This window comes from Falco naumanni, chromosome Z (genome assembly GCF_017639655.2).
Source record: "Falco naumanni isolate bFalNau1 chromosome Z, bFalNau1.pat, whole genome shotgun sequence".
Taxonomy (NCBI): Eukaryota; Metazoa; Chordata; class Aves; order Falconiformes; family Falconidae; genus Falco; species Falco naumanni.
This window is the reverse complement of record NC_054080.1, coordinates 5534626-5546897: the sequence shown is the minus strand read 5'-3', so window position 1 is coordinate 5546897 and position 12272 is coordinate 5534626. Positions and strand designations below refer to the sequence as shown.

Here is a 12272-nt window from a genome sequence, read left to right as displayed (position 1 = left end):
CTCACCGCCCCCCCAGGGCGCCCGCCCGCCCGCCGCCGCGCCCCGCCCGCCGCTGCCGCAGTGGGCCGGGCCCGGGACCCGCCGCGGCGCTGAGGGGGCCCGTCCCGCAGGAGCGGCGGGCATGTCGGCACTGGAGTGGTTCGCGCACAAGCCCCTGGGCGGCGGCATCTTCTGGATCCAAGAACGTTTCTACGAATCGGGCAACCGGGCCAACATCTGGCTGGTGCGGGGCTCGCAGCGGGACGTGGTGATCGACGCGGGGCTGGGGCTGCGCAGCCTGCCCGACTACCTGCGCGCCTCCGGGCTGCTGGCGCCGCAGGAGGGGGGCCGCGCCGCGGCCGCTGCTGGCCGTCGCCACCCACGTCCACTTCGACCACTCCGGCGGGCTGCAGCACTTCGAGGAGGTGGCGGTGCACAGCGCCGAGGCGGCGGCCCTGCTCAGGGGAGACAACTATGAGGCCGTCACCTGGCTGTCGGACCGGGAGGTGGCGCGGCCGCCGCGGCCCGGCTGGCGGGCTCGGCACTTCCGCGTCCCGCCGGTGCGGCCCAGCCGGCTGCTGCAGGAGGGTGAGGGCGGTCTCGCGCCGTGTCGCGACACGCGTGTGCGGGGTCCGGGCGCGCTGGTGGCGGGCGGCGCGGTCGCGGCTTTTAGGCCCGGGCTGCAGCGCCCTACGCAGCTGCTCGTATGGTAATCCTTAAACCGGTACCGATTGTTCTGTGGCGCCCAGGCTGTGCCACCGCCGGCCCCCGAGGGACGCCCGGCGCGGCGGGTTGAATCCTTCCCGCCGGCTCCGAACGCCCTGGCCGGGGCCGAGGGGCAGGCACCTGCCCTGCGCTCGCCTGCTGACGCGGGGTTTATTTTCCTTAAAACGAGAAGCACTCCGCAGTAATTCGAGATCGAACACCCCAGGCCTAGCCTTAGGCTTCTAACCGTATGTCGCCCTGTCAGCCAGCGCTGGCATCTGGTGACCCTCGTTGCTCTATCGAGGCATCGCAGCGTAAGGAACAAAGCGATGTACCGAAACACCTGCTGCGAAGAATGCGGGCTTTGTTTTACAGGATTGGTGTCACTGTAACACAGGAGTGGCTTGTTGCAGGTAAAAAAGTTCCATCAGGTCTCTGGCAGGTTAGCAATGACCAGGTTATTTTGGCAACAGGCAGCCTAACTGCACCATACGGTGAAGCAGAAGGTAAAGGGTAGCTGTCTGGCATCCGTGTGACACCTTTTTCAGGGGACTGAAGTCTCTTCTTGGCTGCATTGGGCCATCCTGCATAGGTGCTTGGAAAAGCAGGACTGAACTTACTGAAGGCTTCAGACAAGACCTGAAGTGACATTTGAATATAGTCAATCTGCAGCAGTCCAAGGGTTTTTTTCTTTAAAAAATAATATTGTAAAAAGATCAAGCATGCTTGCTGTCAAAGTAACGCCAGAGTTTCTAAGATAAGGCTCACCGCGACATACTGTGCGGAAATGGAATGTCATCTCAGTGCATGTGTAATTGCTGTGAGGTGGGGATATCCCGTAATGCTGAAAACAAAGAAGTGGCAGGGGCAATACTGTTAACAGTCCAAAGCTGAAGCTTTTGCTTGCACGTTGCCTGCTTCATTTGTTTACATTTTAATCTTACCAGATCTTTCAAATGCCTTTTCATTTTGGCTGCTCTGGCTAAAATTGCATTTACTTGTATTGTGCCTTAGCATGTAATGTTTTTCTAGTCACTTGTGTCTTCTGAGACTCGCAAGTTTCCTTCAGCTGTCCCTTCAGCTTCTGGAAGCTTTTTAAAATTTTGGGTGCCCTAGTCTTGTTTCTTCATATTCTTTTCAGTGCCAGGAGCAATTTGAAACTAGCTGGAACACTTTGCTCCATCACCCCCACTGTGGCTTCATTCACCAATACAGGCATTTTCTGCATAGTACGTTTAATAGTCAAGTCTGTTTCTTCCTCCTGCCAAGGCTTCCCAACGCTTTGCTGAAAGACAATTTGGCTGAAAATTCTCTTTGATAATTTTGAAACTAGGTGCTTCTCCGTTCCCCTGTTGGGTACAGCGCAATCAGACGTTAGCTCTTCGGTGACTTCCAAATGCTGTTCTAGCATTTTCAGTAATCCTTTTCAGTTCATTACCAAAGGTCCTGTCATGAAAAGTTTGTCTTAAGACCTAAGCACCTACCTTTAGGCTTGCTGGAGTAAATTTATGGCATGCCTGTCTCTGGTGTGAGACAGATAGGTGACTCAGATTTCTTATACAGTAGGGGTTTGGTAACATCTTCCTGCTCTCCTTGGAACTTGAAATGCATATTACAGTTTTAAGCATCATTTTACAATAGTACTGGATGTTATTTCTTTTACTTTTTCTTATACTGTTAAGCAGCTGCTTCTGAGAAGGTTGCTTATATGTTGGTCTTCTTTCCCTGCACAGCCCTAAATTTTACATGTTTGCCACGTGTCAATTAATGGGGTCTGCACATTTATAATTAAGCTGGCATTACAATTTGAAATCAACAGCAGACTTACTTCGCCTGTTCTCCATCCCTAGACTGACTTTCTGCTGAAAGTACCTCTTCAGTGGCTAATGCAATGAAAAGGCATTCACATTTAAGCTGGCAAAACAATGACCTAATGTTAAGAAAGTTCTGCTTTTGTATATCTGATTGAATGAGATGAAGACAGTGTATGGAGGCCAGTCTTGGTTTCCTCTAGCAATTTATGTTCCGTGCTTTTGCCTTTCAGAAGTAGTAGGAGTATAATTCTGGCAAATTAAACGAGGGTAAAATTGTAATAAATTGTGAGATACTTACTTTGTAAACTTTCAAAGGAGACCTGGGTTAGATGTGTTCTGTTTGTTTCCCATTTTATCCTATCACGTTTGTTTTCACATTGTTTAGTTTATTAAGGTGGGAATAGATGCAATTAATACAGCTGAAGCCTGTGTTAATTATCATTGGAAAATACCCTTTTGGCAAGTGTGTGTTTCAGATGTCTCTGTCTGAAAGACACTGAAAGACTGAAGACGTCTTCAGTCACCAAGAAAATAAATCTCCCACTGCTGTTGTTGTGGATATATGGTATGGACAAACTCTCAGCGTATGGTTAGGTTGTATTCTCTGTGGTGTTTAATATACGTGATAAATACATACGTTTTCCTGTAACATTGTTTGCAGGGGATGTGATCAGCCTTGGAGACCGACAGCTTACTGTCATGCACATGCCTGGTCATTCAAGAGGCAGTATTTGCTTACACGACAAAGACCGGAAGATTCTGTTCAGCGGTGACGTGGTGTACGATGGATCCATGATTGACTGGCTTCCCTACAGCAGAGTAAGTGACTATGTTGCAAGCTGCCAGCGCCTCATGGAGTTAGTGGACAGAGGTCTGGTGGAGAAGGTACTGCCTGGGCACTTTAACATATTTGGGGCAGAAAGGCTGTATCGGTTAGCTTCCAACTACATTTCGCAAGCTGGAGTTTGTCACAAGGTTTCTACTTGTGCCATGAGATCCATTGCGAGTATAGCACTTCGCATTACAAATTCAAGAGTCACTTCGTAGTGACAGTACGTTTTGTGTGATCTATTCCCTGCTGAAAAACCACATGGCTTGTGAAAGTGTTGATACAAGCAAAAGCAGTATGTATTATTAAGGAGCTGGCAAATTGATACAAATAAACTGCAAAAATTCTCCCTATTTTTGCCTACTTTATTCCTATTTTTATAAAAAGTGCATAAGCTAGTAGCTTCAACCAAAGCTACCATTCTTCTATTTTTTCAGGACATGTTTGCACATGTACTGTGATTGAAATATTGGTTTATTTTTGTTACATTTCTGACAGACGCATATGTGCCAAAATGAGAGGTTTTCAAGCCTGAAACCTTGTTGATGTAGCACTAGGCTTATGACTGTTCACTCAGCTCCTGCTCAGGTTTTGGCCTAACTGAACTTGTGCTAAGACCTGGTGTTTGTGGGGAACAGCACCATTAGGTCAAACTAAGAGCAACACCTGCACAGGACTGGGTGGACAGAAACAGTTAAGGGCCATTCCACAGCTATTTTGTCACCTGCTGCTTGCTGTCTGCTGCACCCCTCATTGCCTGCATCTTTGCAAAGTAGCTGTCTGACACGGCTAACCTATGTAAATGCTGTAGACCAGACTTCCAAGCTAGAAGGTATAGATACATCAGCTTACCCAAAAAGCTTTTGATGCGGATCCAAGAGCAGATGGACTGTTGAGGCTTTCATGCGTCTTGGTGCGGTGCAGGGAATGCCTGCATCATGACAGAGGAGCAAGAAAGAGCACTCTCACCGTCAGCTAGGGAACTGTTTTGCTTATAGGTGTGCTTGTTAGGTTTAATGTGTTAGACTAGCCTGTGCAAAGTGGATTGAGCCCTTGCTTGATGTGTTTGTGTTTTTTCTGATGAGCTCATAAAAAAGATAATTATTAGTATGTTGTTCTTTAAATTTGAGAGAACTGGATTGTGACAAGCTAAAGGCTTTATTTGTGTTTAAGAGTATTTTTATGTGACTGGATTGTAACTTGTTAATGCTTTGTGACAGGGGATGGGGGCTTAGCATAACCTTGTGCTACTGCAGGTGCTGGATTAAACAGCCAGTATGCTTGTTACCACAAAGTGAATGTAATTTAAACTGTTTACTGTTTGTTTATGAAGCGTTTGGTGCGTGTGGTTTTTATGAAAAGTGCATTGCGTTTATCTGTTCCAAAAAAAAGTTGAACACATTGAGAAATGATAAATGACGTTGTAACTTGCTTATCGAAATGGAATGTGTGATACTTAAAAGCTGTTGAAATGGTTAGTTTGTGTAATTATTCTAACAGTATATACATATTTAACTTTTTTAAAAGGACACTGTCTGAGGTTATTTTTGTACGTAGGCATAAATACTTTCCTGAAAAGGAATGCAAATGTTTTTCCCAAACTTCAGTGCAGTTTAACTTTATTTGTTTAGCTTTCACTTCATGAGGAAGCTTTTCCTCCCTCTCATCATACCCAAGAGAATAGGAGCCCACAGTCTGGGCTCTCTTTAAGGCATGGGGGAGTGGAAGTTGATACCCTTATTAGGTGTAAATCCTGGTGAAAAAAACAGTTGTAAAATAAAAACCATCTGTCTAAAAATTATGAAAGAGAATATTTTACGTAATGCTTTTCTCCTTTCACAGATTACTGCACTCCTGCCTTTACTGTTGAATACGTTTTTCACCAGGATTTGTACTGACTGATAGGTTGTGATGTGCCTAGTTCTTGTTAGCAGTGCCTATCTCCAAACTGAAGTAAAACTGTGAGCGGTCAGGTCAGGTGCAGCAACGCAGCACTTGTAAGACCTGTTACCACTCAGGTCATAGTCTCTTTTTTGGAGGAATGCAAGTACATCAGTGTATTACATGAGGAGTGTTTACTCAGTGACAGACTTCGGTAATAAATGAAGCCAAGAGCTTTTTATCTTGGTCTCATTTGGCCAGAGGAAGAAATACAAAAGGTTAGCCTGGGAAGCCATTCAGTGAAGAGGCCGAGAACAAACTCCACAGCGTGGTTTTCCTTTTTAGCCTGCTGATGCATCCTGCTGTTACATAGCAGTTCAGATCACGTTCTTGGTAGCCAAGGGTTCACCATGGGCAACCACAGATCTGAGGTGGCAAGCAGGAAAGTCAGAATGGCTGAAGAAATACGTGTTACTGGAGATTATGCCAGTTATCCGGATGAAGCCATGGTGTCACAGGTTACCCAGCAGTAACTGGATTCCTTCAAATTAGCCATCTGTGGTGTAACACCAGTGGTAATCTTGCTCTGTGCTTTTGTGAAGTGTAGGAGCCCTGGTGATAACCCTGTGCAACAATGCAGACAGAGAGACCTCTTCTGTCACGAAGCCTGCTAATACATATGCCAGTTGCTAAAATTTTGCAAATGTTCATCAGGAGCCTCAGATCACACTGAATTAGCATTTTTTTTGTGTTAAACCACCATTGGTTTGTTTATTTGATCCACTGTTAGAAGCCCTATAGCAAGATTTTACTGTATTGTAAAAGCTGAGCTGCTAAGAGAAGGCTCACTGGCATGCCAATTCAAAAGGAAAGACGCCCTCCATCATTTTTGTTTATGTCTGTGCTCAGTATCAGCCACAAGATCCTTAAATGCCCAGATCACTGACAAAAGGCCCTGTTAAGCCATGCTTAAGTCCATCAAGTATATACAGGTAACAGCAATTGCCAAGGCTTTTTTCCTTGACCAAAATCTAGGAAATAATTTTCTAGCTCTGAATTGAGCTTTACCTGAACATAGCCTAAAATGGAGCATGTTAGTAAACTGCTGTCATAATCTAGTTGAAAGTAGCTTTTGAGGGTCTCAAAATTATTTTTGTATTCTAAGAAATTTACTCCTACGTAAATGATATGTTTTAAGTATAAAAAAATGGCTATTTTTGTTAAGAATTACCAAGTTTTAGTCAGAAGAGTTTGACAGTGTTCTTTTAACACTACTTGATTTAAATATTTAAAACACATATTGTAAGTTTAAATATTGTAACATCTTGGGCATTTAGATCTGTGTTGATTTATTTGTAAAATTAAATTTATGTTAATTCAGTTTTCAGGAACTGGCAAATTGGATGGCAAGTTTTGCTCTGTAATCTGTCAAGACTTTTGTGATATTAAACAACAACTTACAAATAAAAAAATAATTTTATGTCAATAATCATAATAAAAAAAGTTATACTCCTGTACAGTTCAGTGATAATTTTTAGGTATTTTTCAAGAGAAGCACTTCTTCATTCTAAATGGTACAATCTTTTGAAGTTCCTAGCAGTGTTTCTTACGCTTCTAAGCAAGAGACTGCATTAGAAATATTTATGTATCGTAGATGCTGCAAAGCTTATATAAAACCATGACTGGGTACTTCTTGGGGGAAAAAACCCCCCACATTTTAACACAAATCAGAATTGGGTTTTCAATAGAATTCGCACACAGAAAACACGGATGTTATGGAAACATGTATTTGGGGGTCAGTTTCAGCTTGGGGTTACACAGATTATTATTTCCACACAAGACACAGCCAGTGGCTGTTGTTTACTGTACTTGAAACAAAAGTGGTCACATAGTTTCTGTTCAGCATGTAACTGGAGCTGGAAATACCACCTAGCATACTTGCTGTCTGGTTTCTGGTAAAAGATAAGGCTCCTTATTAGTAGATAAATAGTAGAAGTTTAGTGGAAGTTGGTCCAGGAATAACAAAAGGAGCTACTGTCATAAAAACCAGCAGGAAAGAAATGTACCTGTATAAAACCAAGAACCAGTGAAGAAGGTGAAATGTACCTGGTCATTTAACAATGAAGATAGGCTTCCTTCCAGACAGGTGATGACCAGACTTTAAGGATATCTGGTAGTTCGGTTAATACGATGCATTGGTTTTCCTCTCAGGGGTTCATTTCAAGGTGCAATCTTCAAGCCATTCTCTTTGCACGTTAGCACAAATACAATCTTATTTTCAAAACTAGTTGACCTTGTTAAATTTTGAATTTTATGGGGTGATGTGAACAGAATTTGAAGGCAAATACAAGTAGAAATAAGATGATTTTATGAGGGAAATAAGGCAATTAAGTGACAATAATTTAAAAATATTACAATGTTGGTTTTATCTAAATACAAAAAAAATCAGTTTGGGAGCAGCCAGCCGAGGGGCTCCTCTCAGATTATGTTACTGGGGTTCCACACACAGCCCTGTGCCTGTCCTTTTTGGTGATGCAGAGGAGTCTTTAACCATACAAGCCAACCAACAATTGTGATTAACCCAGCTGATTGAGTGTCATCATTTCAAAGTGCTGGACAACTGTGTATTGATGATTGTCCATTACACGTCTAGGAACAAGGTAACTTCTAGTGGGAGTGAGACAGATCTGAGTTTATAAAATGTGGCAACCTACAACTTCCATCCGCATGAAGGAAATGCAAAGCCTTTCTCTGTCTTCTGGGGTTGATAATAAGTTCAGATGCACATCAAGAGCTAGCAGCACTGTATCATCACAGCACAGGACAAAAAGATTTTGGTGCCACACTCACAAGCACTTCACCTCCTGTCCTGGTGTTTGAAGGAGTAGTACCAGGAACACAAGGTGTGAGCAAAATCCGTCACTGTCAGTACTCCTTTCTCAATAAATAGGTTTGCCACCAAGCTGGACAAAGTTTGTTACATGTACTGTGAAAATAATTGGGTTTGACATCAGATATGATACGGCACATTTTTCTAGCAACAAGAATGAATGTTTTTCATTGGTAGTCAGCAGATACAGGGAGAGGTTTGGCTTGCAAATGAGAGATCAAATGCTTAATTGCACTTCTTTGCAGACAAGTAAGAAATAGAGGGATAAGACAAGACAATTTTGGGGTCACCTAGCACCATCTTCATGCAGAGAAGCACAATGTTTGCTTAAAATTAGATTCCCAGGTCTGCCTGCCCCCCCTTCTTCCTGTTTTCCATCACTTTCTGGTCCCTCAACTGCCTCATGTTTCTGGTATGTTACCAACTTTTCTCTTTGTCCCACATCCCCTGCTGCTGCTTCCTCATATATTCCCAGTCTTCCATCTATGCCCCCCATCAACCTTTCTTCCCCTCTTCCTCATGCTGAGAAATAGCTTATTTTGCTTCACGGTATCTGAGACGGGCCATCTCTGGAACACGGGGTCTGGAGCACAACATGAGAAACCCAACAGAGAATGGGCAGCCCTGGGGCCCACTGGCAGCCATACACATCATTCCACAGTGCCTTATTGATCAGCTTACAGTCGTCTTCATATTCAGTCCAGGTTACCCTTTTCTACAGACCAAGCTGTTATTCTTGGATGAGTGTCCATCAGAGTTTTTACATAGCAGAAAACTGTTACCGGTCAGCCACCTTAAGCTTAAAAACATGCTATATAAGGAAAGATGTAATTTCCCTTTTTTTTCCCTCCAGATCTTTCCAGTTTCTTTATTCCTGCCTTAAACTGTGCTCTGCAAAACAGTATGCCACTCAAGCTTCACCAGCACCAAGCACAACAGAACAGGTCCATCCTTGCCTTATATGTCTGCACCCTTCCTAATACATCATATCCCTAGGTTAATGGTTGGACTTTATGATCTTCAATGTCTTTTCCAACCTAAATGATGCTATGATTCTATGATTCATACTTCTGGTCCCTTGTAATCTCCAACTTCTGTTCTGTAATGATATTTTCTATCCACTTACTTCCCATATTGCATTTCTGCATTTGAGTTTTCTCCTATGAAATAAAGCAGTCAACTTGTCTTCATTGTTTGTATCACTGATTCCAGACCACCTAATCAAGTTATCAACATGATTTTGAATTCTGATATTCTGATCCTGTCTTCCATCATGCTCATTACTCTGCTTGTAGCTTCTGTGCAGATGGTAAACACAGTTGTCCTTGTAGCTTACCAGGTGGAGAAGAAAGCTACATAGCACGAGGCAGCTGCTTTAGTCACACAGGGTACCCTTGCGTAAGTAAGAACAGACTTCAGGCTGCCTCCTACCTTTCTTTCGCTATGCCTTCATCTCACATGCAGCCTATACTCCGGTCAGGTAGAAAGAATTTATTTACAGCAATCAGTGTTTTGGGTCATTCTTTGGCACTTTGAATTTAAGTTTAAAAATGTAAAATTCTATTTTTCATACTGCTGTGCATACGATCTGATTCCAGTTTTCTTACCAGTAACATAAAATTTTTATTTACAGCAACTATGAATGTGTTGCATTGTTTCTGTCATATTCAAGTACAACTTGTATTTTGCAATAGATGCTATGTTGTGAGGTACCTATCTCGGTTGAGTACAGGGTCTTTGTAATCATCTTTCTAATGCACATGGAAACAAAACAGTCATTTTAATTACTTCAGTGCTACTGCATCTCATTTTATTTTTACATCAGTGAACACCTCTATTTGTCATCATGACACTATGCATGAAACATGGGATGTTTATGCTATAAAGAACCTTCTCAGGGACAGGAAAAACAAAAAAAGCATTCTTACTGTTAAATCCTACACTGTAGGATGCTATACAGCAGAGCTCCCAATGAGCTTTAGAACGGTGTCTAGCATAACACCATGCCTTTTAGGAGCAGACATCTGTAGCAAAAGAAAACAAAACCAGAGAACTGTTAGGAAAGAGGGAGGGAGAGAAGAGTGGAAAAATATATGGCAAAGGAAGAATTATGAATATTTAACTTAAATCTAGGTCTAAGAATTCAACCAACACTGTTTCAAGTTATTGTTCAAGTTATTAATGTATGTATTACTGAAGTCATTAAGCAGTAACTCTAAAAATTCAACCAGATTTCATCCAAAACTAATTCTTTGGTCCTCTCGCTTCCAAATTGAATTAGGAAGCACAAAAACAGATACAATTGAAATGCAATCAGAAAGCACTCATTAGGTTTTACTTTAAATGTAACAGTATTTGAAGCTAAATATTACAGAGGGGTTTTGCTGGTAAAAACATGTTAGCTTATATTTACACTGCATGTAGTGGTGCAGCACAGGGATATCCACGCTAGGCAGAAAGCAATCTTGTCTAATTATGCACCTCTGAGGCACACAAGTAGCCCAGACCACTCTAGTGTGATCTTAAATCACTTTACTACGAGCTTATACATTAACACTGTGTTGCTTTGTGTAGCATAATCATGCCTCAAAGCCAGTTAATGCTTCTACAGGGTACATAAAGGCTGTGCTTTGCTGTGCGGAAAGCAGGAACACAGAGAAAGGGGGCCACCAGAGACTACATCTCTCTGCACAAAAAAAAAGCATTGAAATTTACCATGAAAATAAAAGAACAGGCTTCACTGCATGATTATAGATTAAAGTAGAAACAACAGTGTTATAGAACTGCTCTTTGCTTTTGCTGTGCTATCTAAAACCACCTTCAGCAGATTGCCTCCAACTACTCAGCTTTTATTGGACAGGCTAATCCCACCAATTTAATGACTTTCTGTGTGTTCCCACATGTCCCCAACAGTGCCCTGGGAAGGTTACGAGGCATTTAACAGCAATTAAAAAGCATGGGAAAAAGAACCCTGACACAGGGAGAAAGGCTCAGGAGGGTTCCCTCGCCAACACTTCCATGACTGTACCAGAGCTAGAGTAAGGTACTTCCCAACAGTTTGACTCAGATGTACACAGGAGTACATTTCCAATCATCAAATTGGGAAGGACATGTTATATTTTTAATATGGCTTTACATTTTCACACTGATTTTGTGCCATACGATTTGCTCTAACAGTGACATGAACAAACAACTCTTAAAATTCCATGAAATGTGCCTAAACAAAACTAACCCTTTAATTTTTTTTAATTAATTTCATTGACAAAGCAGCTTGTTGCTTTACATCAGAAAGTTCTGATATTTGATCTGATTTTGAACAGCCAGCATGAGGTCTGCAACCTCCTACACCCTCAAGTTCAACTTGGGACAGGGGAACAGTAGAATGGCTTCAAATACTAATAAAATTAGGAAGGGAAAAGGAAACCTATTCACTCAAGGGGAAGATATGGCTGGCAGACAGCCCCGCAAATGGCTTTCATAGAGCAACAGACGAGTTTGAAAATTAATTAAAAGCTGAATTAAAAGCTAATAATAAAGCCCTCAAATATTCCTCACAACTAAACAATTATTTTCCTTATTCAGCTGCTGATAAATAGCATGAGGAACATGCTAGTGATATTCTAATTTAACCACTCTGTTAAGAGGTGATTTTAGAAGGGGTCCAGCCAGCTTTGAAAATGTAAGGGTTTGTGAGTCACAAGCTATGATACCCCTACAATCAAGCATTTATTTCTAGCTATTACTATTTGAGCCTGTCCTTTCAGTTTTGAACTCCTGGCATCTCCATTTCATGTGCAATACGAGCACTACTGCCAGTTTACTAAATTTACAAACAGCGGCATTTTGGTTTCTGGAGCAGAGCTTATGCCATAGCATCTCATTAAGAACAGCACAGGCTGCACTAGGGAATGATCTGCTTGGAGTTCTTCTGCCCTGAAGATCTTAACAGTATAGTGCAAAGTGTAATATCACTACAAAGACTGAGGACTGTAAATGGTAAGTCACTCTCCCTCCCGACACTTGCAAATGAGAGTGGTTGGGAATAATCAAATATAGACGCAGAGAACGTAGGGGGTGTACCTATTCCTGTGGATTTTGTGGCCCCTACTCGCCCTTATAATTTCAAACCTACCTTCAATGGTCACCTAACCAGGTTAGGCATGGGAAGCAGTTA

At 42.5% G+C, this 12272-nt stretch overlaps 1 protein-coding gene across 1 annotated transcript; it reads left to right on the top strand.

Moving 5' to 3' along the window:
• The first annotated feature begins 51 nt into the window (after nt 1-51).
• MBLAC2 (metallo-beta-lactamase domain containing 2) lies at nt 52-6725 on the top strand. The gene is given in 3 exon segments (XM_040579229.1): nt 52-324; nt 326-567; nt 3160-6725. Coding segments are annotated over 3 exon segments (831 nt in total). The 5' UTR covers nt 52-121; the 3' UTR covers nt 3546-6725.
• Nucleotides 6726-12272: the final 5547 nt, after the last annotated feature.